At 50.0% G+C, this 26,478-nt stretch overlaps 1 protein-coding gene across 1 annotated transcript in view; it reads left to right on the top strand.

Moving 5' to 3' along the window:
- WNK2 (WNK lysine deficient protein kinase 2) overlaps positions 1–26,478 on the top strand; it is a 124,428-nt gene that overhangs the window by 86,490 nt on the left and 11,460 nt on the right. The window contains exons 19-25 of the mRNA XM_012651814.1: positions 11,101–11,963; positions 12,278–12,347; positions 14,318–14,406; positions 14,506–15,182; positions 18,103–18,317; positions 19,325–19,516; positions 20,292–20,390. Coding sequence (XP_012507268.1) covers positions 11,101–11,963; positions 12,278–12,347; positions 14,318–14,406; positions 14,506–15,182; positions 18,103–18,317; positions 19,325–19,516; positions 20,292–20,390 — 2,205 coding nt within the window. The remainder of the gene's footprint in view (positions 1–11,100; positions 11,964–12,277; positions 12,348–14,317; positions 14,407–14,505; positions 15,183–18,102; positions 18,318–19,324; positions 19,517–20,291; positions 20,391–26,478) is intronic.

Here is a 26,478-nt window from a genome sequence, read left to right as displayed (position 1 = left end):
ATCCCAGCAGGCTTTTTGTAGAAATTGATAAGCCAACTCTGAATTTCATATGAAAACATAAGGGACATTGAAATTTTAAAAAGAACTAAATTGAAGAACTAATAATACCTGATTTTAATAATCACTATAAAACTACGGTAATCAAGACAGTATGGTATTGACATAAAAGACAGACTAATAGATCAATGAAATAAAATAGTCTGGAATTAGACCCACACAACATAGAGGTGCTTGATTTTTGATAGACATGCAAAGGACTGTCAGTGAAGAGAGGACAGTCTTTTTACCCTTGGAACAGTTGATCATCCATATAACAAAAAAATGAACATTAATCCATACTTCATACCATGTATAAAAATCAACTCAAAATGGAATGTAGATCTAAATGTAAAACTGAAAACTGTGAAACTTACAGTAGAAAACATAGGAGAAAATTTGTGTGACCTTGGATTAGGCAGAAATTTATTAGATACAATACCAAAGCATGATCTATAAAACAAAAAAATTGGTAAATTGAGTTGTGTCAAAATGTAAAATGTCTACTTTTTGAGAGATACCAAGGGAATGAAAAGATAGGCCAGAGACTAGGGGAAAATATTTGCAAAGTATATATGTGATAAAGGACTTGTATCAGATAATATCAGGAACTTCAAAATATAATACTAAGAAAATAAGCTAATGAAAAAGATTTGTACAGATGCTTCACCTAAGGTATGTGTATGCCAAACAAGTATATGAAAAGATCATTATTTGGTAGGGAAATGCAAATTAAAACCACAATGAGATACCACATTACACCTTTAAAATAACTGAAATGTAAAAGCTCAGGTGTTGATGATGCTGTAGAAGAACTGGAACTCTTATAACTGTATGAAATGGTACAGCCACTTTGGAAAATAGTTTGGTAATTTCTTTGAAAAGCAAATGTACTGTACCATGTGATCCAGCCATTTCACTTCTAAGTTCTTGCCCAAAAGAAATTAAAGCAGATGTCCCTACAAAGACTTGTCAAGGAATGTTCATAGGCCTGAAACAGCTCAGATGTCCGTCAGTGAGTGGACACATAAACACTTTGTGATTTATCCCAACACTGTAACACTACTCTGCAATAAAAAGGAATGAACTATTGATACTCATTACAGCATGGATGATTTTCAAAATAATTATGTTGAATAAAAGAAGACAAAAAAGAATGCATACTATGTGATTACGCTTATATAAACTACTAGAAAATGCAAACTCATCACTAGGGTGAAAATGGATCAGTGGTTGTCTGGGAACGTGGGTGCGGCAGGAGAGGGAGGGAGGGAGAGATCCAGAGTTCATGGGGAACACCCAGGAGAAGGTGGCTGTGTTCATTATACTGATTGTGGTGAGGGTTTTCCTCATACAGCTGTGTCAAAACTTACGAAACTATACCTGAAATATGTGCAGTTTACAGCAACAATTACACCTCAGTAAAGCTGTTTCAAACCAAACAACTGTGAAAAAAGAAAGCAGACCCTCAGAAGTTCCAGATGGTAGGGTTATCAGGCAGATAGCTATGCTTTCTTTCTGTGTTATGAGAAACAAATGACCAGATTGAATTTTTCCTAAAGAATTAAAAACTATACCAAAAATAAATACATAAATAAAGAAGGGAGAGCTAAATGGAAGTTGTAGAACTGAAAAACACAATAGTTAAAATTAAGACCTTGATGGATGATTTGTACACTGCTGGAGAGAGAAGTGGCAAACTAAAAGGTAGCTCAAAAGAAACTACTGGAAGTAAAATAAGGATAATGAAAAGGCTGGAAAATAGAAAAGAGGAGCTAAGAACTGTAGGGGTTACAGTGAGATGATCAAACACATAATATAATTGGAGTCCCAGAAAGCAACAGAATGAGGCAAAAGCAAGTTTGGAGAGATAATCAGAGAATTGAAAGGCATTCAAGAAGCTTCCAAACTCTGACAGTTAATAAAAAAAAAAAATCCACAGTTATATTGTACTTAAAGTACTGAAACCAAAGGCACAAGGAAAAGTGTAAAGGATGCTAGAGAAAACAATAGCTCCTTTAAAGGCTTGGAAGCTCCTGTCTCGTCCAGACAGCGGATGCCGGTGGACAGGAATACTGCCGTCCTCAAGGCGCGGAAGGAAATCAGCACCAGCCTTGACTCCCAGCGGTAGGATCCTGCGAGAGTGAAGATGAAGCAAAGGCAAAAGGGATTCATCACTTACACATCTCAACTGAAGAAATGACGAGAGGGAAGATGAGAAGATTAGATGGAAGATCGGTGACTCCAGACGGAAGGTCAGAATACAGGTGGGAATAAAAACGAATGGAATTATAAATACATGGGTAGATCTAAATGAACACTGATTATGTGACAAGATAATACCATTTGAAGTTTAAAGTATATTAAAATGGGGTATATTTCCCAGGGGGAGGGCAATGTACTTAAAGCACTCTGGGGTTCCTGTGTTGTCTGAGCAGACAGCCAAATCAGGAACACATATTGCGGTTTCTAGACTAACCCCATGAGAATCGTAAAATAGTAGATAACTCCCACACGTGGTAAAGGGGTAGGGTGGGGAAGGAATTACAAAAAAATAACCAAGGCAAAGAAGGAGATAAAAAGCAACATTGAACATGAAGAATACATAGAAATCTTTAATAAGATGGTATGCGGGGAACGTGGCCAGTGTTCCCTGCAAAAAACCGGGTCCCTTTGGTAGAGTTGCAAGGGATAAGAAAATAATAGAGAGAAATGGAAAATGGAAAAAATAAAAGAATACACTGAGACAAAGATATAGCTTTATAAGTTTATAAAGATTATAGGCAAAGCGGGAGCTCAGGGGGCTCGGACCTCTCCGTTGGTCTCAAAAAGCCCCGAATGAGGTCTTACATGGTAACTTATAGAAAATAGTGAACAATTGTCAGGGGTAACAAATTTACATAACAACAGGTAGTATCTCTCAGGTTAACAGATTTTCAAAAGGCTTTTACAGAAGGGTTCTACAGATTCTTTAACTAATTCTATTTACGTGAGCAAACGGTTACAAAGTCTTTCAAAGGTTAGTTTCTAAATTCTAAGGTAAGTTTATCATTTAAACAGAGGGGTTAAACAGAGATATGCAAGCTCCATGTTTATTAGGTTATTGTGAATGGAGACAGGTAGTCTAGAGTAGTTTAAACAAAGGCTCTGCTTTTGGCCCTTTGTGAAGCTGGCCTTTCCGGGAAGCTGTTTGTTCCGGAGGGCACTCCATCGTCAGCTCTCAGCCTATAGTTTTTCACAGATTCGCTTGTGCTTTACAAAGCAGATCCAATTCTTTAGGTCTGAGAAACGCGGCGCCTCGTGGGATACAGCCGCTACTGCCTTTCAGAGACGCCCTTCCAGTGTAACAGCATTCGAAATGCAAACCAGCACATTCACCTATGCCTTCAGGGCAAAGCTCTATAAAAACTCCTAAGACAAATCCTGTCCCAAAACACGTTTAATACTAATTCATGGAGCAACAATGGTAGTTTTAACCCAAATAGATCAGTAATTAAATGTAAATGGACTAAATCTCAGAGACTATCAAAGTGAAAACAAAAATCCCCAACAGAACAAACCATTAACAAATGAAGATATAAGAATACAAAAAGTTAAAAGTAAAAAATGGAGAAAGAACATATAAATACTAACCTAAAGAAAACTAGTATAGGTATTTTTATATCAGACAAACTAAACTTTAAGGCAAAAACATAATGATGAAAGATTCAGCTCACCAGGAAGATAAAATTCCTTGTTTCCATGTATTTAATAATATAACCTCAAAATACATAAAATAAAAATTAACAACTAAAATAAGAATAGAGAAATTTACGATCATCATGAGAGATTTTAACTTTTGGAACAGGAAGACAGAATTGATAGAGATTTCAAACACAGAATTAGTGTCTTATCATATATGTAGAACACTGTACTCAAAAGCTGAAGAATGCACACTTTTATCAAGCACATATAGAATATTTAAATATTTAACCATATGCAGATCCAAAACAAATCTCAACAAGTTTCAAAGGATCAAAATCATTTGATACATGGTCTCTGATTAAAGTTGGGAGTAAGCCAGAACTCAGTAACAAGAAGATAACTAGAAAATCTTCACATTTGACAGTTAAACAGTGCATTTACAAATATCTCACGAAGCAAAGAAGAAATTATAATGGAAATTAATAAAACCTCTTCTGAATGATAATGATATGAAAACCATACTAATAAAAATATTACATATCAAAACTTGTGAGATGCAGTTAATACCATATTTGCAGACACTCTGTAGTCTTTAAATGCATATTAGGAGAAGGGCTAAAAATAATCAAAGTATCCACTGTGAAAAGTTAGAAAAAGAAAGAAAAATGGAGCCAAAATAAGGAAGGAAATAAAATAGATGAGAGCATAAATAAATGGAATATTAAACAAATATACAATAGAGTGTCAACAGAGCTTGACTATGGTTCTTTCAAATGGCTAATAACATTGCTGAGATAGGCTAAAGAAGAAGGGAGAGAGAAAACATAAGTCATTGATGTCAGGAATAAAAAAGGGCACATTGCTACAATCTTACAAACGTTAAAACAAAGATAAGAATTTGAATATTTATATGGATAATGTCCTAGAGAAATACAACTTACCAAACTTGCTTAAGAAGAAATAGAAAATCTGAAAAGTGCTATAAACATTAAGAAGTGGAATCGGTAACTAGAAACCTTCTGACGCTTACCCTTTGTGGTGGCAAGATTATTGGAACAGCTCAGTATACAGTCTTCAGGATCAAGTGCAGGCAGAAAAGAAAGAGTTTCTTTTCAAAAGGTTTCGGGTGTCTGGCCCTAACTCCTGTTATGCAGAACGAGGACATGTATCTATCTCTAAAGCAGTCACACGGCCAGCAGCTGGAATGCGCACACCAACTCGTGCCCAAATTACAGGCACAGCCCTGGGGTTGGAGCAGGGGACAGTTGTTACTGTGAGGAAACTGAGAGTGCTGCTCCCCAGCAGGGAGGGGATGTATGCTGCACGACGGACTCCCCCAAATGTTGAGGAAAGAGAGGTAATAACTGTTAAGAAAGGGAAAGGACAAAAGGAGTTGAGGGTAAGTAGTGAGGAGCTGCCCAGGTTAAAACAAAACAAACAGAGGAAAACAGACATCTCAGAAAATAATGGGAAGGAAATCAAACACATGAGTTTGGTCCCATTTGCTTCCCTCTGGTGGTGTGTATGTGACACACACAGACGTGTTTAAGGAGAAAAAAACCTCCCACAAAGATAACTTCCAGCCCGATGGCTTTACCACAAATGTCTAAGGAAGAAATAATTCTGATCTAACTCAACTCTTCCAGAGAAAAAAGAAGGCTGTTTTATGAAACTAGCATAACTTTGACACCAAAACCTGACTGAGGACATTGTAAGATAGGAATATTAACAGGTCAGTTTCTCTCATCAACACATGTGCAAAAATTCTAAACAAAAAATAGTAGCAAATTGAATCCAGTGATATATGAAAAAGGGTATGACAAGTGACTAAGTTGCATTGATTTTGGAATTCAAGGTTGGTTTAACTTAATGTGATTAAAATAATGTGATTCACCACATTCACAGATTAAAGAAGCTTATGATCATCTCAATAGATAGAGAATTCCATTTTTTAAAACCAATAGCAAATATTCTTATTGGTGAAATGTTGAACACTTTCTCTTTGAGATGGGGAGCAGGATAAGGATGCCCATTATCACCACTTGTATTCAGTGTCCTATCACCTAGGTAGTGCAGTGTGGGGGAAGGGAGCAGGGAAGAAGGGAGGGAGGGAGGGAGGGAAAAGGAGGGAGAAAGAGAAAGGAAAAAAAAAAGAAGGAAAGAATAGGATTGAAGAAACACAGGCTCTGCCCTCATACAGTTAAGTCTGGATTTCTGGGGATAGGACCCAGCATCATCCTGTTTTGAACCCTCTAGGCTATTCCAATCTACAGTCAAATTTAAGAGCCGGTGCTCTGACCACTTTTAGTAAATATATAAGAAGTGTCATGGTGGTGGCACAATAGCTTTATTTTTCATTTGAAGAAAATGCCATTCATCTTGAAACAAGGTTTTCCAAAGCAACTGTTTGCTTATTTGAGTTGAGACCAATTTGAGGTAGGCATTCTGCTGTTATCTACTCCAATGGTAACCACTCTGTAAATGGAAATAAATGTCTACTGCATGCCACGTAACAGACACTCAGAGGTGAATGTTCTGATCTCTCAGTGTAATTCCATATTAGTGTTACATAAAAGGGAATGTTCCTTTTTAATATTACTATTAATACTTTTTATTTGCGACATATGGTCTTGCAAAGATAACTATGTTTTTCTCAGAAACTCTACCTGTGAAATTCTTGGGCTAAATTGCAATTCTTTCTAAGGAATGCATTTGCTAAAATCTTTCCCATTTTGAAGTGGAAATTATTGTGGCCTTTTGATAACAGTATAATTTTGTGTTTTCACCTCTATTTAATGGCATTTAAGTAGTTACTGTTTTAAAAAGCGATAAGCATTGGAAAGGAAGAAATAAAACTCTTGCTCCTTGTTGATACATAGAAATTTAAATTTACAGATAAATTATTAGAATTAATAAGTAAATTAGCAAGGCAGCTAGATACACAATGCAATTATCATTCTGTATACTAGCAAAAGTCAGAAAATGAGAAATTTTGAAAAATTCCATTTATATTAACACAAAAACATCAAACACCAGAGGTGAATCTAACAAGAAATATGTAAGACCTCTATACGAAAAACTAAAACACTGAAAGAAATTTAAAAAGAAATGAGTAGGAAGATATATACCATGTTCATCAACTGAAGATTCAATATTATAAACACTTTACTTTTCCCCAAATCCATAGATTCAGTGTGATCCCAGTTAAAATTCTAACAATTTTTTAATGAGTATCAACAAGATGATTATGTGCTATTTGTAGAAATGCGAAAGCAAGGGAAAACTAACACAATCTCTAGGGGAAGGATGTTATTCTACTGAATATCGTGACTCATTATATATAAACCTGCAATTGTGGAGACAGTTTGATACTGGAACAAGCATAGAGAAATCGAGCAATGTAGTGTCAAAGAGAGCCCACGTCTTTGGACACTTGGTTGACAAGAAACGTCAGACTGCTGAACAGCAGGGACTGGATGGTCTTCTCAATAAAAGGAGTTGGGGTAGGAGAGACTGTGCACATAGGGAATGATCCTTGCTTCTAACCTCATACCAAATACAGAACTCCAGTAGCAAGTGGCTTGTGACTCTCAATGTAAAACAGTGAATTTCCTAGAAGTAATGACAGAGATATTAGGTCATTAAATATGAAATGTCTGATTTAGAATCAAAAGTTTAGTTTATTATATCTCAAATAAGAAGCAGTATAATTAGTATGCGCCTAAACTATTGACACAGTTTTGCCATCTTAACGGTAGCTTGCTTATGCCAGCAGCGAAGAAGCCTGGAGAGTGAGTAGCGATGAAATCGTAAAAGGCATTTTCTACAGCTTGTTGAGAATTGAATATTTTTCCTTGTAAGAAGTGGTCCAAAACCTGGAAGAAGTAGTAAAGTTGGTACAAGGTCTGGTGAATATGGTGGATGACAGAGAGTTTCCAAGTCCAGCTTCTGTAGTTTGAACAGTATTGCTTTTTGTGACATGTGGTCTTACAAGAGGATTGGTCAGTCTCTATTGACCAATCTCGGCTGCTGAATCATAAGCATCCTCATCATTTTGTCCAGTTGGTTGCAGTAAACATCCGCTGTAATCGATTGACCAGGTTTCATGAAGCTGTAGTGGATAATACCAGCACCGGACCACCAAACAGACACCATTAGCTTTTTTTTGATGAATATTTGGTTTTAGACTGTGCTTTTGCACTTCATCTTTATCCAGCCATTGTGCTGAATGCTTGTGATGGTCAAAAAGAATCCATTTTCATCACATGTAACAATACAGTGTAGAAATGGTTCACCTTTATGTTGTGACCACAAAGAAAAGCAAGCTTTGAGATGATGTTTCTGAAGTCTCTTCAGATGCTCATTTAATTCATGCAGAACCCATCTATCCAGCTTCTTTACCTTGCCGATTTGTTTCAAATGGTCCAATATTTCTTGGAATGGTAATGTCAAACCTTGCTGCTGATTCACCTGTAGGTTAAGATGGATTTGCTTCTGCTACAGCTTTCAGCTCATCATTATCCACCTTGGTCTCAGGTCACCCACGTGGCTCATTTTTAAGATTAAAATCACCATGGAAATTCTCAAACCATCAATGTACTGTGCTTTCATTAGCCATGTCCTTCCCAGACGCTTCGTTGATATTTCGAGCTGTCTACGCTACACTGTTACCATGACAGAACTCATATTCAAAATTAACACGAATTTTTGACTTATCCATGGTTTCACAAAAATTGCTCTTAAAAAATATTTTGAAAGATAATCACAAGGCAAAATGTGTGTTTGAAAGAATGAGGATGTACCTTCACAATTAAAAAAAAAAAACCAAGAAGTGTCAAAGGGAAATGTCAGAGATATCAACTGTCAAACTTAGTACTTAAGGAAATTGGACATTTCATACTTAATCACCTAACAACATTGTAGACCTAAGTTCAACAAAATATGCTAAAGGAAAGACTGGCTAAAAAATTTGTTAGATATGACTGTATTAAAATTAAGTACTATTGTTCATGAAAAGACACCACTAATTGGACACTTAGGTGAATCGCAAAGTGAGGAAAGATTCTGCAGCACTTACGGCCAGCCAACAAATCTCATCCAGAATACACAAAGGAGTTCCTACCAATCAAAAAGAAAAGAATGACCACTCAGTAGAAAAATAGGCAAGAGACTTAGATAGGTATGTCCTAAAAGAAGATACCCAGATGGCCAATGGGCATGGGAGAAGGGGCTCAATTGAATTAGTTACTGGAGAAACACAAATCAAAACCACAAGATACCACTTCACACCTATTAAGATGGCTGTTGTCAAAAAACAAATGACAGCAAGTATTGGCAAGGATGGGGAGAAAAGGGAACCCTTGTACACTGTTGGTAGGAATGTAAATTAGTACAGCTTTTATGGATCACAGTGTGGAGGTTCTTTGAAAAATAAAACTAGAACTACCATATGATCCAGCAGTCCACTTCTGAGTGTATGTATGTATACTCAAAAGAATTGAAGGTAGGGTCTGGAAGAAATATCTGCTCTCCCATGTTCATCGCGGCATTATTCACAATAGTTGAGGTACAGAAACAACCCCAGTGTCCACTGACAGATGAATGGATAAAGAAAATGTGGTGTATATTCCCAAAGGAATGTTATTCAGCCGTAAAGAAGGAAACCCTATCATTTGTGACAACATAGATGAACCTGGAGGACATTGTGCCAAGTGACATAAGCCAGACACAGAAAGACAAATACTACACGATTCCTCTTATGTGTGGAAACTAAAACAGTCAAACTCACAGAAGCAGAGAGTGGAACGGAGGTTGCCAGAAGCGGGGAAGGGAGGAGATGGGGAGTTGCCATTCACTGGGCACAAAGGTTCAGTTACGTGAGCTGAATAAGTTCTAGAGGATCTGCCATATAACATGGTGCCTATGTAGTTAACAATACAGTATTGCGTGTTTAAAAATTTATTAAGAAGGCAGATCGCATGTTAAGTGTTCTTACCACAATTGACAAAAATAAATAAACCACAATGAGAGCCTGTTACACAGCCCCAGGATAACTTGGGAGGGTAGGAAGCCCTAGGAGTGCTCAGAGACTGCCTGTGGGAGGGGAAATTGCCTCCCATTTGGGGCAGCCCCTTAGCATCCCCTACTGAAGGCCAAAGACATTCTCTGACCAGCAGCTCCATCCTGGGCACCTGGCGGGACGCGGGCCCACGCACACTGTGATTCAGTGTTAGGCATGGTCCCACCTGGCGGCGGCCCGGCGAGCACCAGCACAGGATGGGCACGTGCATTGTGGTACAGTTGCAGACACACGACAACACAGACGCAGCTCACAAACACAGTGTGAGAGCAAGGCCAGGCACCAAAGCATAGAGTACCATTCCGTCGATAGGATGTGCAAAACTGAACTATGGTGTTTAGAGACACATATGGGAAAGCCACAACGAAGAACAGCGGAGGAAATGCTCGTCAGAATTATCTAACTTGTTGGGCTGGTGGGGGGAGGGGCAAAGTCAGTCTGGGAACATAGAGGGGACCAGGTCTTGGTAATCTCCTCATCCCCACCTTTTTTTTTTTTTTTTTTTTACAGTTTTCATTTTTGTTTTGTGCATTGTTTGTGTTTTTTAGAAGAACAAAAGGTTTTTTTGTTTTTTAAAGTAAGGAGAAATGGGCTCCAAGGCCAAGTAAGTTTGAGAAATGCTGTATCCTGTATCCTCCGCTCAGATGTCCGAAGCGCCCGTGAGTGTGTTAAAAGCTCCATGAGTTCCTGGACAAGATGCTGTTGGACTTTGTTTCACTGCCTGGGTTCCAAGTTTTTCCCCCCAGCACCATTTACCAGCCCTGGAAAGTCATGCTTTGGACTGTACCGAAGAGTGGGAGTCTGATTGACAGGCCATTCCAGGCTTCTGTTCGCTCCTGGCATGGGGGTGTACGCAGCTCACTACCTAAACACCTTAATTTTTAAGAAGTCCATTTTAAAATTTTTTGTTGAATGGGCTAGTGCAGGATAGACGAGCCATGTTTTCATGGTGCTCTCCTCGAGGGTGAGGGTAAGGACAGATGGATGACGAACAGATAGCAGGCCATACCTGGTGGTCCCATGCTACACACAGAGGGAAGGGAGTGCTGCTAGTTCAGCCAGAGGGGACACTGTTGGCACAGGGCCTGGAGGTGAGACGGTGGCGGCTCAGAGATCCGCGGGAGCAGCATTCAGTGCCCGGCCCGAGCTGTGGGCAGGCAGGGACCTGGCGTGCTGGGGAAACAGAAACCGAGCGTGCTGGGGCCAGGCCAGGCTGTGCAAGACATCTTTTTAGCCAGGGGAGAGCCAGGTAAATAGGAGCAGAGTAGGCCGGTACAAAGCCATTTTTCCATTTCTTCTAGATCCAGCACCCTATAAAGACCAGCTGCCCTTGAAGGAGCAACCTGGCCTCCTAGCTGGTCAGCAGTTCCTGAGCCAGGCGGGCCCCGGCAGCACTCCCAGCGGGACACCCGCCCCTTTGGTACCATCTTCCCCTCCTGTGACTGCTCTGCCTCAAGACGCAGCTGCACCAGCCACCAGCACCATGCCAGAGCCAGTGTCAGGGACTGCCGTCCAGGCAGGGGGTCCAGGAACCCCTCAGGGGCCGACCAGTGAGCTCGAGACCACCCAGCCACTAGTGGAGACTCACGATGCCCGGCTTGCTTCACAGCCCCTCGCGGTGGGCCTGGGACCTCGTGCCCCACCTCTGGAGCCCTCCCTCTGTGCCATGGGTCTTGGGGAGCCCGCCTCAGCCAGAGAGGCCAGTGCCCCAGGGGAACCCCTGCCGGTTCCTGCACCTGAGCCCAGCCCCCCCAGTGGGGCCCCGCAGCCCAGCTTGGGGCAGCCCCCTCCCCCACTCCCTGCCGCAGTGGGAGCCGTCAGCCTGGCTGCCTCCCAGCTCCCAAGCCCACCCTTGGGGCCTGCCGCCCCACCACAGCCACCCTCGGCCCTGGAGTCAGATGGGGAAGGGCCGCCCCCGAGAGTGGGCTTTGTGGACAGCACCATCAAGAGCCTGGATGAGAAGCTGAGGACCCTGCTCTACCAGGAGCACGTGCCCACCTCCTCAGCCTCAGCTGGGACTCCCGTGGAGGTGGGCGACAGAGACTTCACCCTGGATCCCCTGAGAGGGGACCGGCCTCGCACGGAGGCCTGTGGGGGAGACCTGGCCCTGCCCCTGGTGCCTAGTGATGCGGTCCCAGGGCATGCGCGGCTGCCCCAGCCCTCGGTGAGTAGCAGCTTCATCCTAGAGGCGCCGTCCTAGGGCAGGGGCAGGGGCCAGTGCCTGGGGGTGGGCAGGCATCCCAGCTATGCAGGGCCACCATCACCCAGGGCCTGTCCCACTCTGGGTGACCCACCCGCCCCTGCCTGGCTCACCCACGCGTGTCTTGCAACAAGGGACCCCTGTATGGGGTCTTGGTATGCATGGAGGGGCTGCCCAAGGGCAGCTCCAGAGACAGGAGGGGAAATGGATTTGCAGATTTAGCTGCTGAAATGTTGACAAGCCAGTCTCAGCTCTTTCCTTTGTGTTTCTTCCTCCAGTTGGAAAAGTCAGAACTGGCGCCTACTCGAGGGGGTATGACGGAGCAGGGCACATCTTTATCAATGACAGGTAACCAAGCCCATGATGGCCACCCAACCCCGTGCTGTTGAGGTACCACCAGCCTTCCTTGCCCCAGAACCTTCTGCATCTGCACCCCCACCCTTTGTCTTTTGAGGGGTAAAATCATCCCTTTTATCTTTAAGGGATCTTTCAGTATCTCAGGTGAGGCTTAACTAAAGCCCACTGTGTTCTAGAATGAAACACATGCTCCCACTCCAAAGAGAGAAAGTCCTCTCTGTGGAAATGGATCAGCCCCACTGGTGGATGTTAGGACGGGGTAGGGACTGTGTCTTTGCCCTGGGTTCTCCTGCGCTGAGCATCTGAACACGTTCGGGTGGACCTCCCTCAGGCCCTGCGCTTATTCAGCAGGGTTACAGGATACCCACAGAACACCCAGGGTTATTTTGGCAGGAGGGGCGCCGTGGGGCTGGGCGATGCCGCAGCTCCTGGGAAGCGGCTGAGGCCAGGGCCATCCCTCAGACCTGACGCAGGGTCCCTCTTGACTCCTGGCTTTGCACATTTCGTAGAAACTCCTTTGCTTTGGTTCTCATTTCATTACCTGAGTGCCCGAGTCCCCTTCTTCAGGGAGCTGGGCTGACCTTCTAAGGAGCGAGGTTCCTTCTCAGTCTGGAATTTTTGGGGGGCTCCAGCCGAGCCTCTTAACAGACAGCTCAGTGTGGGTCAGCGGCAGGTGGGGCCCCACAGTCCAGGCTATGTTTATTTCTACATGCCATACTTTAAGAGGGTATAGGACAGCTGGCACTGGGGTCAGAAGCTGAGCACACGAAGAACTGGTGATATTCAGCCTGGGGAGGCTGAGGGACGGGGGAAGCGGGGTGTCTGTGAAAGGGCAAAAACGAGAGGTTGTGTTTGAGCACCTCTGCCTGGCCACGCGCTAGGCTGCCCTCGTCACTCCGTCTGACTCGGACCTTGTGCTGTGAGATGTATCCCACGGGCCCCTTTTGCAGATGAGGAAACTGGGCTTCACTGATGATGTGACTTGCACTCCCGGTTCACACTCTTCCCACAGTGCAGAACTCGCGGGGGAAGCTCTGAGGAGACAGATTCTAGTTTGGAAAAGGTGAACTTCTATGGCAATCAGAGCTGTTTAGAAATAGAGGGGTTGTAGTTTGTAGTGAGCCTCTTGTCCCTGAAGGTATGCAAAGAAAGGTCAGATGGCCCCCACTGCAGGGATGTGAGGAGGGGAGTTGATCATTGCCCACGGCTGGGGATGCATGGCAGAGACTGGACCGAGTCTCCTCAGGAATGTGGGCTAACATTCCCTTGCAAGTTTCCTCTTGGGGTGTGCAAAGGAGACGTGTGTGTGTAGAGTGGCCCCCAGCCTCCCAGGAGGCTCTGTCGGCTCCTGCTGCCTATGCCTGTGGCACGTAGGTATGGCTCATGCCCTGCTTGCCCACAAGTTTCTTTTGCCATATGGGGATCTCGGCTGCAGTGGGGACCCCCTCACCAACTTGCTCAGCTTCTCTTATTGGCTCTTCATGGCACCCCTGGGAAAGGTGATCAGAAATGTCTTTGTGGAAGGAGAACACGGAGACAGCTGCAGGTGCAGTGGACATTCCCCAGACGCTGTGGGAGCAGGGCTGGTCCCAGCCCTGTCGATCTGCTCTGTGCAACTCTCTGATGTCAGAAGACAGCGGGGCAAGACTGGGTTCTGGCCGTCAGGTGCACGGAGGGCCTGGCTGCACCTGGTGTCTGGGGCTGAAGCCTCTCCCCTTGCCGGGAGTTTGTAGGGTGGCTTCCATACAGTGACATGCAGCAGATGCCACGGGGCTGGGACATCAATGGTGTATTTTCAGTTTTCAAAACTGCCATGAGCACACACAAGTGGCTCCTGCAAGTGCCAGCTCCCTTTTCCCACCCAGCTGGCAGTGCTCCGTGGGATTTGGTTTTGGTTGGTTGGCGGGCGCCACCTCTGTTCCTCTTTCACCAGCCCAGTAACGTTTCTGATGCTCCTACAGCAGAGTTGTCTCCCAGCAGCACTCTGGGCTTTCACAGAGACGGCGGGCAGGTGGCCTCCGACTCCTCCATGGCACCAAGCGCCCCCCAGGTAAGGCTGACTTCTTTGACAAGCCCCCTGGTTGGCAGGTGGGGCTTGCTCTCTGCTGGTGTTGTCGTGGAGTCTCTTCATTTCCACTTGTTTCCCAAGGATGCGAGCCCTGCACTTAAGGAACCCACAGCCATGGACAGCAGGGTCCCTGGGGAACGCTCGGCAGAGCTCCTTCAGAGCAGCACGGGGATGTTCGCAGAGGCTGGTCAGGCCAGCCACCCCCAGACGTACAGCACTCGGGCCTCAGGGTCCCCTTGGAAGCGGCCGGGGCAGCAGGATGGCAGCTCGCCAGCCAAGACCGTGGGCCGCTTCTCAGTGGTCAGCACGCAGGACGAGTGGACGCTGTCCTCCCCCCACAGCCTGAGGTACTCCGCCCCACCCGATGTCTACCTGGACGAGGCGCCTTCCAGCCCCGACGTGAAGCTGGCAGTGCGGCGGGTGCAGACAGCCTCCTCTATAGAGATCGGCTTGGGCGAGCCCGTATCCAGTGACTCTGGGGACGAGTGTCCTCAGGGGCGGCCCGCGGTGCAGAAGCAGGCATCCCTGCCCAGTGGCGGGAGCGTGGCCAGCGACCTGGTGAAGAAGGCCACCGCCTTCCTGCACAGGCCCTCGCAGGCTGGCTCTCTGGACCCAGAGACGCCTGGCAGAGCAGGCGTGAAGGTCCCCACCATCAGCGTGACATCCTTCCACTCCCAGTCCTCCTACATCAGCAGCGACAATGACTCGGAGTTCGAGGACGCTGACATAAAGAAGGAGCTGCAGAGTCTGCGGGAGAAGTAGGTCCTTTGGGGAGGGCCTCCACTGTGTGCGGGAAGCGATGGGGCAGGGCTGAAGTCCTGGCCAAGCAGCCACTTGTAGCTGCTGGGCAGGCAGAGATGAGGCCACCTTAGACCCATCCCTGCTGCTCTGGGTAGAGAGCTCCCCACCTAGAGTGTCCTCCAGGCTGGGCCAGCCCCTGCCCTGCCATCTGCCTGGCTGCTCTGAGGGCCATACCGCCCTTCTGGTGCCTTCCTGCAGCCGACTCCTTCCTTCTGCTGCCCGCAGGGGGATGTCTCGGGGTGTCACTGAGTTGTCACTGGGTTGTGTGCCTTCCTCACTCTGTCTGCTTCTCCCCCTCTTTCTCCCTCTCTTTGTCTCTCTTCCCATTTCTCTCTCCCTCTCTCTCCGTCTCTTTCCTTCCCTGTTTCTCACTGTCTCCTTTTTTTCTCCCCTCCCTCTGTCTCTCTCCCTCTTTCCCTCACTCCCATATCTCTTTCTCCATCTCTGTCTCTCCCTCCCTTCCCATTTGTCTCTCCTTCTTCCTTACCCTCTGTCTCTCTCATCCAGCAAACATTTATTCCGTCCCTAGTATGGTCAGGGGGTACTGTGAGGCACCTGCCACCTTGAGATGTCCTTCGGGGTAGGAGATAGAGCCCAACAGTGAGGGTATTAAGATGTGGCTAACACAGGATTCGCCAGCAGCTGAACAGCAGATAGAGAGCTGGGTGCTGTTTGAGATCACAGAGCTGCACAGGAGCTGTGCGCCTCCTTTCTCTCCTGCCGTCCTCTTTGCGTGGCCTCTGCCCGGCTGGGTGGGGTGGTCAGAGCTGCCATTGAGGAGGTACTGAGTGTCCTCCGGTCTGTGAAGAGCTGACAAGGGGTGAGCTGGAGCCGGCCGGGGAGGCAGGAGGGCAGGGCTGGGTGGACGTGGTGCTGGTCTTGGGGGCACCGAGGAAGGCAGCCCCTGCAGCCTCATGGCCCAGCAGAACCTTCGTGGAGGCAAGTGGGTGGATGGGTCCCAAGGTGGGCACAACCTGGAACCTCTCAGGACAGAAGGGCAGGGGCACGGCCTCTCAGCGAGCATGTTACCCTAGGAAGCCAGTGGTCAGCAGGCACAAAGGGGAGCTGAGATGTGGCCAGGCCACAGTCCACTGCCAGCCACCATGAGGGGGGCCTTGCAGAAGGGGCAGGAGAGTTTGGATGTGAGAACTCTGGGGACAGAAGCTGCTGCAGGCTCTGAGGAGAGCCTGTATCCTGGGTGAGAGTGGGTGGGAACCCCTGGGGGAGCCAGGGGAGCGGCCTAGGTGTGGGACAGGGCCTAGAGATGAGGGGCGGGCCTAAATAGCAGGTGTGGTTGGGAGTCAGGAGTGGGTGGGGCCTAGAGAAAGGGGCAGGGCCTAGTAAGGGAAGGACAGAGGGAGGGGAAGGAGCCCAGAAGCACCCCAAAAGACAGGAGGTGATTCACAGAACCTAGGACAGGGGAAATAGACACCGAGAGGACCATGGAGCCCCCAGTAGAAAGGGGTAGACCATTTCGAAGGGAACAAGGGAGATTTTGAACCTCAACTGGGAATTGAGGGGACTTGGTGGCATCTGATAGGAAGTAGCCAGCAGTTCCCAAACCTTGCTTGCATCAACACCCCCAGACACCTCGTTAGAACGCAGGTGCCTGGGCTCCACCGCGGGGTTTCTGGTGTGAGCATTGGGGTTTCTTAGGGCTCTAGGAGCCCTGTCCTTGGCCCAGCCTGTGCGTGCAGACATCTGGGGCCCCTGGTTCGGCAGGGAGCAGCTGGGGAACCCCAGCATGGGAATCCCATTGCAGTCAGGGCAGCCGCAGCTGGGCTGTGGGGCTCGGGCCTCGGAGGGGCCTGAAGTCCTTCTGGACAGGACGCCGCCTCTGCCCACGCAATGCCCTCCCGGGCAGTCAGCACTCTCTCTTCAAACAGTTCTCCCTTTCGGAAGATAATCTGGTGCAGACAGTCCTTTGTTTTTCCTCTCTGGTGTTCGTATGGAGAAAGCCATTCAGGATTTTATTTTTATTTATTTTTAGTAGCTAAATAAAGCCATTTTTTAAAAAGCAAGTTTGGCAGTTATTGAAGATACAGGAGGTAAAATCAGAACTTGCTTCCTCATTTCCAACTGTGGAAACCACCTGTTTTCCTAGCCATAAGAGGAGGGCCTGGGGTGGCAAGGAGGTGCCGCAGCCCCCTAGCTGCGCAGCTGGGGCCCCATGGGAGGCATCAGGCCTTGCAGAAGCTCAGTGCTCCCAGATGCAGCAGGGAGGGCCGCAGCCCCAGACTCTGCCAGCAAGTCCCCAGGGCGGCCCAGCAGGGAGCCATGGCCTCTTTCCTCCGCTGTCCTGGAAACTGCCCTCGCCCATGACCAGTGATCCACCTGCATTTCACCTGTACGATGACATGTGACCTTCCACACTAGACCCAGTGGGCTGGCCGGAAATAAGTGTCTCTGTGGCCTGCTCGTGTAGGTCTGGCGCCTCCTCTGAGCTGCCTCCCACACTCTCTTTGTTGCCTTGAGGAAATAACGCATGTTTGCGTGGTGATCTGAGGCAGTCTCTCAGTTCCGGGCACCAGCTGATTTTCTGTTCACCTGTGTAAACATTTAGGGTTTTTATTGCAAGTGTAAGCGTGGAGTCCCTGACCGACAACCATTAAAACACATTGTGGATATGGGAAAATTTGAAGCTCCTTAGGCTCACCCCTGTCATTGGGCATGTTAATACCTGAGGCCCCCAACAGGGTGCCCTCCTGCTTTGAATATAAACAGTTGCCATTTTAAATCCCAGTGTGGCCCTTCCAAGTGACCTGGGCCAAGGCACAGACACAGCTGCCCACCCCACACCACCTGTTCTCACACGGCGGCAGTGTTGGAAATTGCTGAGGGCGCTCACCTGCCCTGTTCCTCTCTCCCCTCCTCCAGGCACCTGAAGGAGATCTCAGAGCTTCAGAGCCAGCAGAAGCAGGAGATCGAGGCTCTGTACCGCCGGCTGGGCAAGCCGCTGCCCCCCAACGTGGGCTTCTTCCACACGGCGCCCCCTACCGGCCGCCGGAGGAAAACCAGCAAGGGCAAGCTGAAGGCTGGGAAGCTGCTGAACCCCCTGGTGCGGCAGCTCAAGGTTGTGGCCTCCAGCACAGGTCGGCCTCCAGGGGGAGGGCTGCGCTGGGATGGGGGAATGGGATGGGAGCGGGGCCCAGGGATCCCCAAGTGAGCTTGGGAGGTGGGCTCAGTGCACATGTGACACCCTCAGACCAGGAAGAACACTTGGGGTTTTCTCCTTTCTGAGTCTCCTTTCCCTGCAACAGGGACATCAGTGCAGGCCGAGGTGCAGAGAGGCAAGGCCTGTGCTTACCCAGGGGCCGCGGGGAGCCAGGCCTCACCCCTGAGTGAGGGGTGAGGGGTGCCAGGGAAGCTCGAGGTGGCTCTCCCCCACCTGCTCCTCCCTGCAGGGTGCTGCCTCAGAAGGGTGGCAACTGCTTCCTTTGACCCCGTTTCTCAGGTGCTTGCCAGCCGAGGAGCTGCCTTTGGGAGTGGGGAGTAGAATGATGACAAACTCCTGGTCTTGTTCAAGGTGACACCCAGGCACTGCGGTGGCACTGGTCTGGCTCCAGGCAGCCAGGAGCCCATGCCTATGCCTATCAGGCATTCCTGAGGCCTCCCGAGTGGCACTGCTGCATGTACAGAGCCTGAGAGCCCTGGCGCTCTGAGGTGGACACCTGTGAGCCCAGGTCTCCAAGCATGCCAGGCGGGAAGCCGCTATAAGCTACCTGTAAGCCAACCACCTGCAGGGCACACATCCACAAATTGCACAAAATATGTGAATTCAGTGCCAATTCCCACAGCTAGGAGGAGACTAATTAGGGTGAGACATGCACAGGCCACTGCGAGCCTGGGTGTGTGGCTTTTGTCACCATGTTTGCACAGCACAAGTCCAGCACAGTGCTGGGGACTGGTGGAGACTGGGCACTTTCTTTGATCTTCCCCAACACTCCCATATGGGAGACCAGGCCACGTGCCCTTCGTCTGCAGGAGACTCAATTTCCCCAAGGTCACCCAGCAACCAGCAGGCAGAACAGACTCAGCCCGCATGGCCCCTGCCCGGCAGCGCCTCATCGTGCCTGTCACCTCTTCTCCTCCTGCCCAGGTCACTTGGCTGACTCCAGCAGAGGCCCTCCTGCTAAGGACCCTGCCCAAGCCAGTGCGGGGCCCGCTGCGGCCAGCACCGGCCCGAGCGGGAAGGCCGTGCAGACTCAGCAGCCCTGCTCCGTCCGGGCCTCCCTGTCTTCGGACATCTGCTCCGGCTTAGCCAGTGACGGAGGCGGAGCGCGTGGCCAAGGTGATTCCCAGCTTGCCTGTCTCCGAGCATGTGCTAGCCACCCAGGGCCTCAGTGGTGTCCCCAGGAGCACACCTGTATTGTGTAGAGGGGGCACGAGCTGCAGCAAAGGCTGCCGAGTAGCTTCGTAAGAAAGGAAAAGAAAAAGATGTAGTCTTTGGATGAAAAGAATGGAATTGCCCTAACCACCGCCAAGTCCTGCTGTAAGCAGCTCAGGGGGAGGTGATGCTTTGCTAGAGCGGACCTCAGGGAAGTGGCCAGGACCGGGGAGGGGGGGACCTGGCGTCTAGCTGTGTGCTCTGTAGCACGTATTCCTAGGCACTGGCTGCCCGCCCCAGCCCTGTTCCTCGCAGTGGAGCCAGACGGTGCTAAACACCAGGTCCTTCCAAAGTCCAGAGGGACGGCTGGGGGACAAGGGCACAGCTTTCAGCTGGGAGTTGGCCCTGAGGAGGAAATGCTTTCTCGTCAGTGCTGTCGTGGACAGCAGCAGCTGCTCGATAAGGTGCTCTCCTGTCCTCACCATCTCTGTCCAGAGAAATCATGGTGACCACGAAGGCACCCGGCCCCACCCTGCCCTCCTCCGGGCCGCTTCTCTTCCACTCCTACACTCCACCTTCCCATTACGTGGTCAGTGGCTTTGGTGCTCTGGGCTGGGCTAGATGGAGCCGTGGATGTTAAGTGACGAGGCTGGTGTGGCTGTTGGTGTGGAGGAGGAATCGCAGCAACCTGTACTTGATGAGTGTCTCTTTGTTTTCTTCCCTTTATATTCATTTGCAGGCTGGACGGTTTACCACCCAACGTCTGAGAGAGTGACCTATAAGTCTAGTAGCAAACCTCGTGCTCGATTCCTCAGTGGACCCGTATCTGTGTCCATCTGTCTGTATTTGTTCTTTTGTATTTTATCACCTCCTGGCCCTTGGTTTCTCCCCACCCCACGCTCTCCCTGTCTTCATTACCTTTCATACATTTCATAGGATGCCTCCCCCACCCCATCGAAGTCACCTATTTAATATCAAAAGTGGAACCCTGCGAGCCGGTCCCTGGGAGCGGCTGCCACCCCTTCCCTCCCCCGCCGCCGTCCTGGCCCCACATAGCGCGTGTGCATGCTCTTGGCTCATGCCTGGGCTCCAAAAGCATGTGCAGCGGAGTGCCTGCCTTCCGCCTCGGGCACCTCCGCCCCGATGTACTGGGGCCCTTTGCATTTTTTCGTCACCTCATTTATTTAATTTTTTTTGCGTTGGATGTAGTTTTTTTTCTGTTGCAATTGTGGCAAATATACATGTCCGCTGTCCCCAGTTCCAGCGACAACAAAAAGACAACCCCAACCTTCTCCAGACGCATGGTGTGTGTCACATGTGTCTGGACTGTGAAGACACGCATGTAGCCAGCCCATATGGTTCTAAAGGTCACTGGAGGGTGTGACTTCTGTACCAGGGCCTAATCCCAACGTCCAACGCTGCGCATACCCCGCCCGCCCGCTCCCTGCATGTGGCACTGCTGAGAGAACGTGCTCCAGCTCGGGCCCCGAGCCCCTCTCCACTGCAAGGGGAGATCTGGCCCCCGCTGTCATCTCTCTGCCCTCTCCAACCTGAAAGATGAGACTGACAGCCTCCCCTGTGGCTCTTCTTTGGAGCGTGCATCCTTCCTGGCCGTCCCCTCCTCCTCTTCCATCCAGCCGGAGCACTTTACCTGGTGTATTTCCCTATGAGCTCATGTGACTGCAGGGACGAAGTCAGTGCACAGTTCCTCGAGTCTCCACTAACCCAAAACTCAGTTCCAGTCGCTCAGATGCCCTGGAACAGGCTCTCAGTGCCCTGGAATTCCATTTCCAGGAAAGGCACGCTTGCTCGGGGCCATCCGAAATTGTGCAGTTGGTTTTTTTAACGCTGAGAATGATTGGCAAATGAATCAAAAGCTGTAGAGCTTTTAGGTTTTTATCTTTTTAACAAGAAAATTAAGCTTTTTAACAATTAAGCTTTTAAACAATTGGATTGGATATGCTGGTTTGGGGCACTTGACTTTTTGCTTGTACAATAAAGATACATTGTGCTTGTTGGGAGCCAGAGGCCACCTCCACGGGAGGCGTCCATTGCCATCAGCCCACCCCATCAGAGGTCCACGTGGGTCACCATTCTCCAGGCGGGCAGGTCGAGGACACAGGGGCCACGTTGAAATGCCGGGGACTTCCCAGGGGCTTCTCAGTCGTTTAACAGCGAGCCTCATCCCGGCAGTGTTGTCCAGGCTATGGGTTCTGCAGTCCGGCAGCTGGTCAGTGGCTGAGCTGAGTCCAGGGAGGGCTAGAAGAGCCCCCTCTGTGCGGCACTCAAACCTTTTGCAGCAGCCTTGTCCTCCCCTGCTCGCCTGACACCTCACTTGCTGTTCCTCTTCTGGTTCATGCCCGTGTGGTTTGTCCTGGCACTGTCACCAGGGGTGCGGGGCCCTGGGAGATTTGGCATGGGTGGATTGATTTCAGGTGTGGTCCAGGCTTCGTTTCTGCCTCGATGCTGTGAGTCCCGTGGTCTTGCTTGTTCTCACAGCTCGGCCTGTCGGGCAAGCCCTGGCTGACTCCTAGTCTTTTCAGGCCATAATGTGCCTCCCACATGCCCTGCAGTTACAGGTCAGGGAGAGCCCATGTGGACTCCTGCCCTGGGTGCCTCTCAAGGCCCGTTAGAGTCAGTTCTGGACCTCTGAGCTCCCCCTGCTGCTCTACGGGAGCTGGCACTGCCCCTCCCGTCCGGTCCTGTGTGGCCCTGGCCCGAGGGCTGTAGAGGTCGGGGCTTCTCTTTGAGCTGCCCGTTCGTTCATACATCTGCTGGTTCCTGGGTAAACCCACAAGAAAGCCCACAAGAGGAGGGGGAATTTTTGCCCCCTAATTTGTGGAAGAGAGACAGCTCCAGGAAAAATGGGCATTAAATTTTGAAGTACAGAAAGAGCCCTGCCTCTGTGAAGCCCAGAGAAGATGAAACAGCCACAGGCAGGGCAGGTCGAAGCCAGGTCAGAGCGTGGGCTGGGGACACGGGGCACCCAAGTGTCTGTGCCTGGGCTAGGGCCAGCAGAGCAGCTGGCAGTTCCAGAGGCTGGGAGCCGACCCTGTGTGGAGGAACAGGGAGTGGGCTGAGGTCGGGAGCAGCAGGTGGGCAGGCCCCCAGGGAGTGCAGACCTCCTGGTAGATCCCCATGATCCGGGTCCTCGGTACAGACCTATAGATCTATAGGACCAGGATCCTTTCTTGTGGTCGGCACATGCTGCGGGGAGCTCAGGTGACCCTGTGCATGCTGAAGGATGGTGGACTCTGAACCGGAGAGGAGGGGTCTTGGTGCAGACCCCGAGATGGCGCCTTGGTGGTTCTGTTGATCAGAAGCTGTTTTCCTTTTGGATCCTCCCACCTGACCAGGCAGGTGCTGACACCCTCTGGGTCTTTCTCTGTGCCTGCAGGAACCATGGGTCTCACCTTGTGTTTTCCTCAGGTTGTTTGTTGGCTGCAGCACATTCAGCTCAGGGACTCTCGGGTGCCCTTGTGGGGCCCTTCTGGCCCTCCCCTACCCTGTAGTGTCTTCATCCCTCCGTGGCGTGGGGAGACTGAGTGCTTGGCAAGGCCCTCTACAGTGGGTGTGGGGAGGCTCCTGGGGCAGAGGGCACCCGGAGAGGAGGGCTTCTGCCCCACCTGCGGGCCCCGACTTCTGTGTCCTGGGCAGCCCAGGTGGTCAGGCTGGGCGGTCAGTGCAGCTCGCCTCTGCGGCTGGCCGTGGAGCAGGCCTGTGCGCTTTGGGGCCCCGTGGGACCTGGGGTCTGCAGCTCAGGGTCGTGAATGAAAACATCCCCAGATCACCCTGAGTAGAGCTGAGCCACATCCTCGGTTCCCAATTGATGCTTTATGGACAATGTTTTTGGCCATTTTCTCGGCTGAAGAACATGGTTGCTCCATGTATAGATACCCGGAGGGGGTTTGGCCCTGATGCCCATTTTTTTCTTATGCCAGAAAAGAGAGCCAGTGCTGACTGTGGGGTGAAGCGAAGCCACCAGCCCAGCCTACGAGGGGAGGTGGGCTGCCCCGGCCAGCGTCGTGCTGGGGTCGTAGCTCCTGCTGTGTAGTGGGGACTGCGACAGTATGTGAACTGTGATGTAGGATGCAAATGTGGGGGGCTGCTGAAGGGCTGACCTACTTTTTAAGCCATCTGTCCCCATCAGATGCCCTTGGTTTGACTCCTTCACGCTTGAGGCATCCTCCCTGCAGCCAGCCAAGGGTCCGGACAGTGGTGGGTGCTCTCGCTATGGAGAGGGTGGGACTGTCAACCCCAGAGCAGGTTGTTTTGTGCCAGAGTGGACTGAGGGTGAGGCAGGGCAGGGGCCTCACCTCGACCCCCTGAGAGGCAGGCGGCCAGCAGCTCGTGCTAGAGGGCTCGTCCAGATATCTGCTCAAGAGCAGAGGATGCCAAGTCCAAGAATGGACCCTACTTTCGTCTTTGTGCTGCCACGTTTATATTGTGGGGAGAAAATACCGTATCTCCCAACAGCTGGGGCGAGGCCACCAAACCCCCCCCTCAGCGCCTGCCTGAGTAGTCCAGTGCCTCCGTGCTGGCTCTTCCCCAGAGCCCTGCGGGGAGGCTGGGGTGGGCCTGGTTTAAGCTGTCAGCCTCCTGCAGGTTCCTTTGTTCCTTTGGTGGGGCGGGGGTGGGGGGGAATTGTCCTGACACAGAGTGAGGCCAGGACAGAGATGCTGTGGGGACATGGACCAAGGAGCCACTTAAGAATGAACGGGGCTGTCAGAGGGTGGCAAAGTGTCTGCCCCCGGCCAGGATATGACACCAGACAGCGTGTCCTTAATGTTGAGGGGCGGGCATCCGTTAGTTTGCCCTGAGGGCCGGGAGCCGTCGGTGCTCTGGTCACCCCGGGCCTGAGTCTGGGAAGGCTGTGGTAGCCTCCATGGGTGGTGTCCATCCCGGCTCTGAGCTTGTGTCTGGGTTCCCAGAGTGGGAGTCAGGCTCAGCTCTGACTGTGGGTCTGGGCTCCCTCTGGTGGTTCCCAGGCTGCGGCCGCCCTGTCTCATGTTCTTCCCAGGATGACGACAGCCAGGAATTAGCCCCGAATGCAGAGTTTCAGCTACACTGAGAGCTGCCAGGCAGGCACAGAGCAGCTTTTATAAAGTACCTACTACAGCCAGGAGACCCAGCATGACCATTAGTCCCTCTGTCTTAGGGCCGTCCGTATGGGACTGTTGCATCCCAGAAGGGGCTACAACCCCACACGGAGCCCAGAGGAGAAACTGATGCTGGATCCGAGCCCACACCACAGTTGCAGACCTCGGGGGTCTTTCTTGTACTGTATAAAGCAAACCAAACCTCCTCTGCACACTGCAATGAGCTCCCAAGAGGACACCAGCTCTGTTCCTTGTAGGGTTTCATCTCAGAACATAGACCAGCAAGGGCACAGCCCTTCAAAGCTTCTCATCCAAGTCCATCCATCCTCCTGCCCAGCCCCTTTTTGTTTGAACGTTAAAGACTCCGCCTAGCCTGGGCAAGAGCAAGACCCCCGTCTCTACTAAAAATAGAAAAATTAGCTGGGTGTGGTGGCGCACACCTGTAGTCGCAGCTACTTGGAGCTGAGGTAAGAGGATCACTTGAGCCCAAGAGTTTGAGGTTGCTGTGGGCTATGATGATGCCACTGCACTCTAGTTGGGGTAACAGAGTGAGACTCTTGTCTCAAAAGCAAAACAAAAGACTCCAAGAGTCCATCACTTCACTTTTCCCCACATTAGCCTCAGAGAACATATGGAATGAGCTAAAAATAGTAAGTCCATTTGAGCTAGGCTTCCAAGTCCTGTACACACAGCTTGGGCTAAACTCAGGCCACAGAGCTGCGCTGAGGGTTTGCCTGCTGTCCCCCAAGGCAAGAGGTGCAAGCCCTTATAGAGAAGGAAGGTGGACATTGGCAGGTTTTCCAAGTCCCTGAAAGGCTGAAGCACCGCCTTTTAGGTCTTCTGGACTCCCTGGAGAGCGTGTCCCTGCAGAGGAGGGCGTGTGCTCCTGGCCAGGGGGCCATGGGCTGGAGCGAGGACAGAGCCTCTGTGCTATCGTGGCTTTGCCGAGTGACCTTGGGGAAGTCTGAGCCTGTTCTTGCCCATCCCAGCTCCGCCTGCCCAACTCCCTGGAAGGCCACAGGTTAAGCCAGTATGACCACCCACCAGGCTGTGCACTGACGGCCACCACATTACATTTAGTGTACACCAGACAGCCTCTGGTCAGTGTGGGGCTGGTCCGCTCAGTGGTGGTCCGGTAACAAGGAGGCTGGAATGTTCCAAATGGAGGCCTCACCCTGCCCCTTGTGGATGTGGACTGTAAAAGAAGAGGCAGCAATCAATGTCCCAAAATGTTGGAGTCAGCCGTTAGGTAGAAACCCTCGTGTTCCCCTTCTTGACACCAATCGCTGACCTCATCCAAGGCAACCATCTGGGATCCAGAACTGGCCTCAGACCTGCAAAACAATGTATCTTTTTGCATTTGGAAAACCTCCGACGGGCTTCGGTGGCCAAGCCAGGCTGCACCCAGCTCTGCTCCAGAGCTCTCGTGGCAACTGTCGATGGGTTTTCCTGCCCCAACCAGTGGGGCTCCCAATAGCCCGATGTTGGAAAGCCAGCCAATATGCTTTGCTTTTTTTTTTTTTTTTTCCCTTTTTTTCCTTTTTTTCCCCTCTCTTTTTCTTTTCTTGGAATATGCTTCTAGAGACAAACACTGCTCCCTGAAGCTGGGGGGCTTGGCCCTGGCACCTCCGCCACCTGGGTGAAGCTCGTGTGAGCCTGCACACTAACCTGGGGGGCTGCCCAGATACCCCAGGCTGGGTCGGCCCTCCTCTCTGTGTCTGCCCCTCCCTGCACACTGACGACTTTTGCTTGAGGTGTGGTAGCGTGTCTTGGTGTGTGCTGTTCTGCCTAACCCTGTGGTCTTGTGTCGTTTCTTTTTCCCTTGCA

Source organism: Propithecus coquereli, unplaced genomic scaffold, assembly GCF_000956105.1.
Source record: "Propithecus coquereli isolate 6110/MARCELLA unplaced genomic scaffold, Pcoq_1.0 Scaffold370, whole genome shotgun sequence".
Taxonomy (NCBI): domain Eukaryota; kingdom Metazoa; phylum Chordata; class Mammalia; order Primates; family Indriidae; genus Propithecus; species Propithecus coquereli.
Note: the sequence above shows the minus strand (reverse complement) of the source record. Positions and strands in the feature narration are given on the sequence as shown.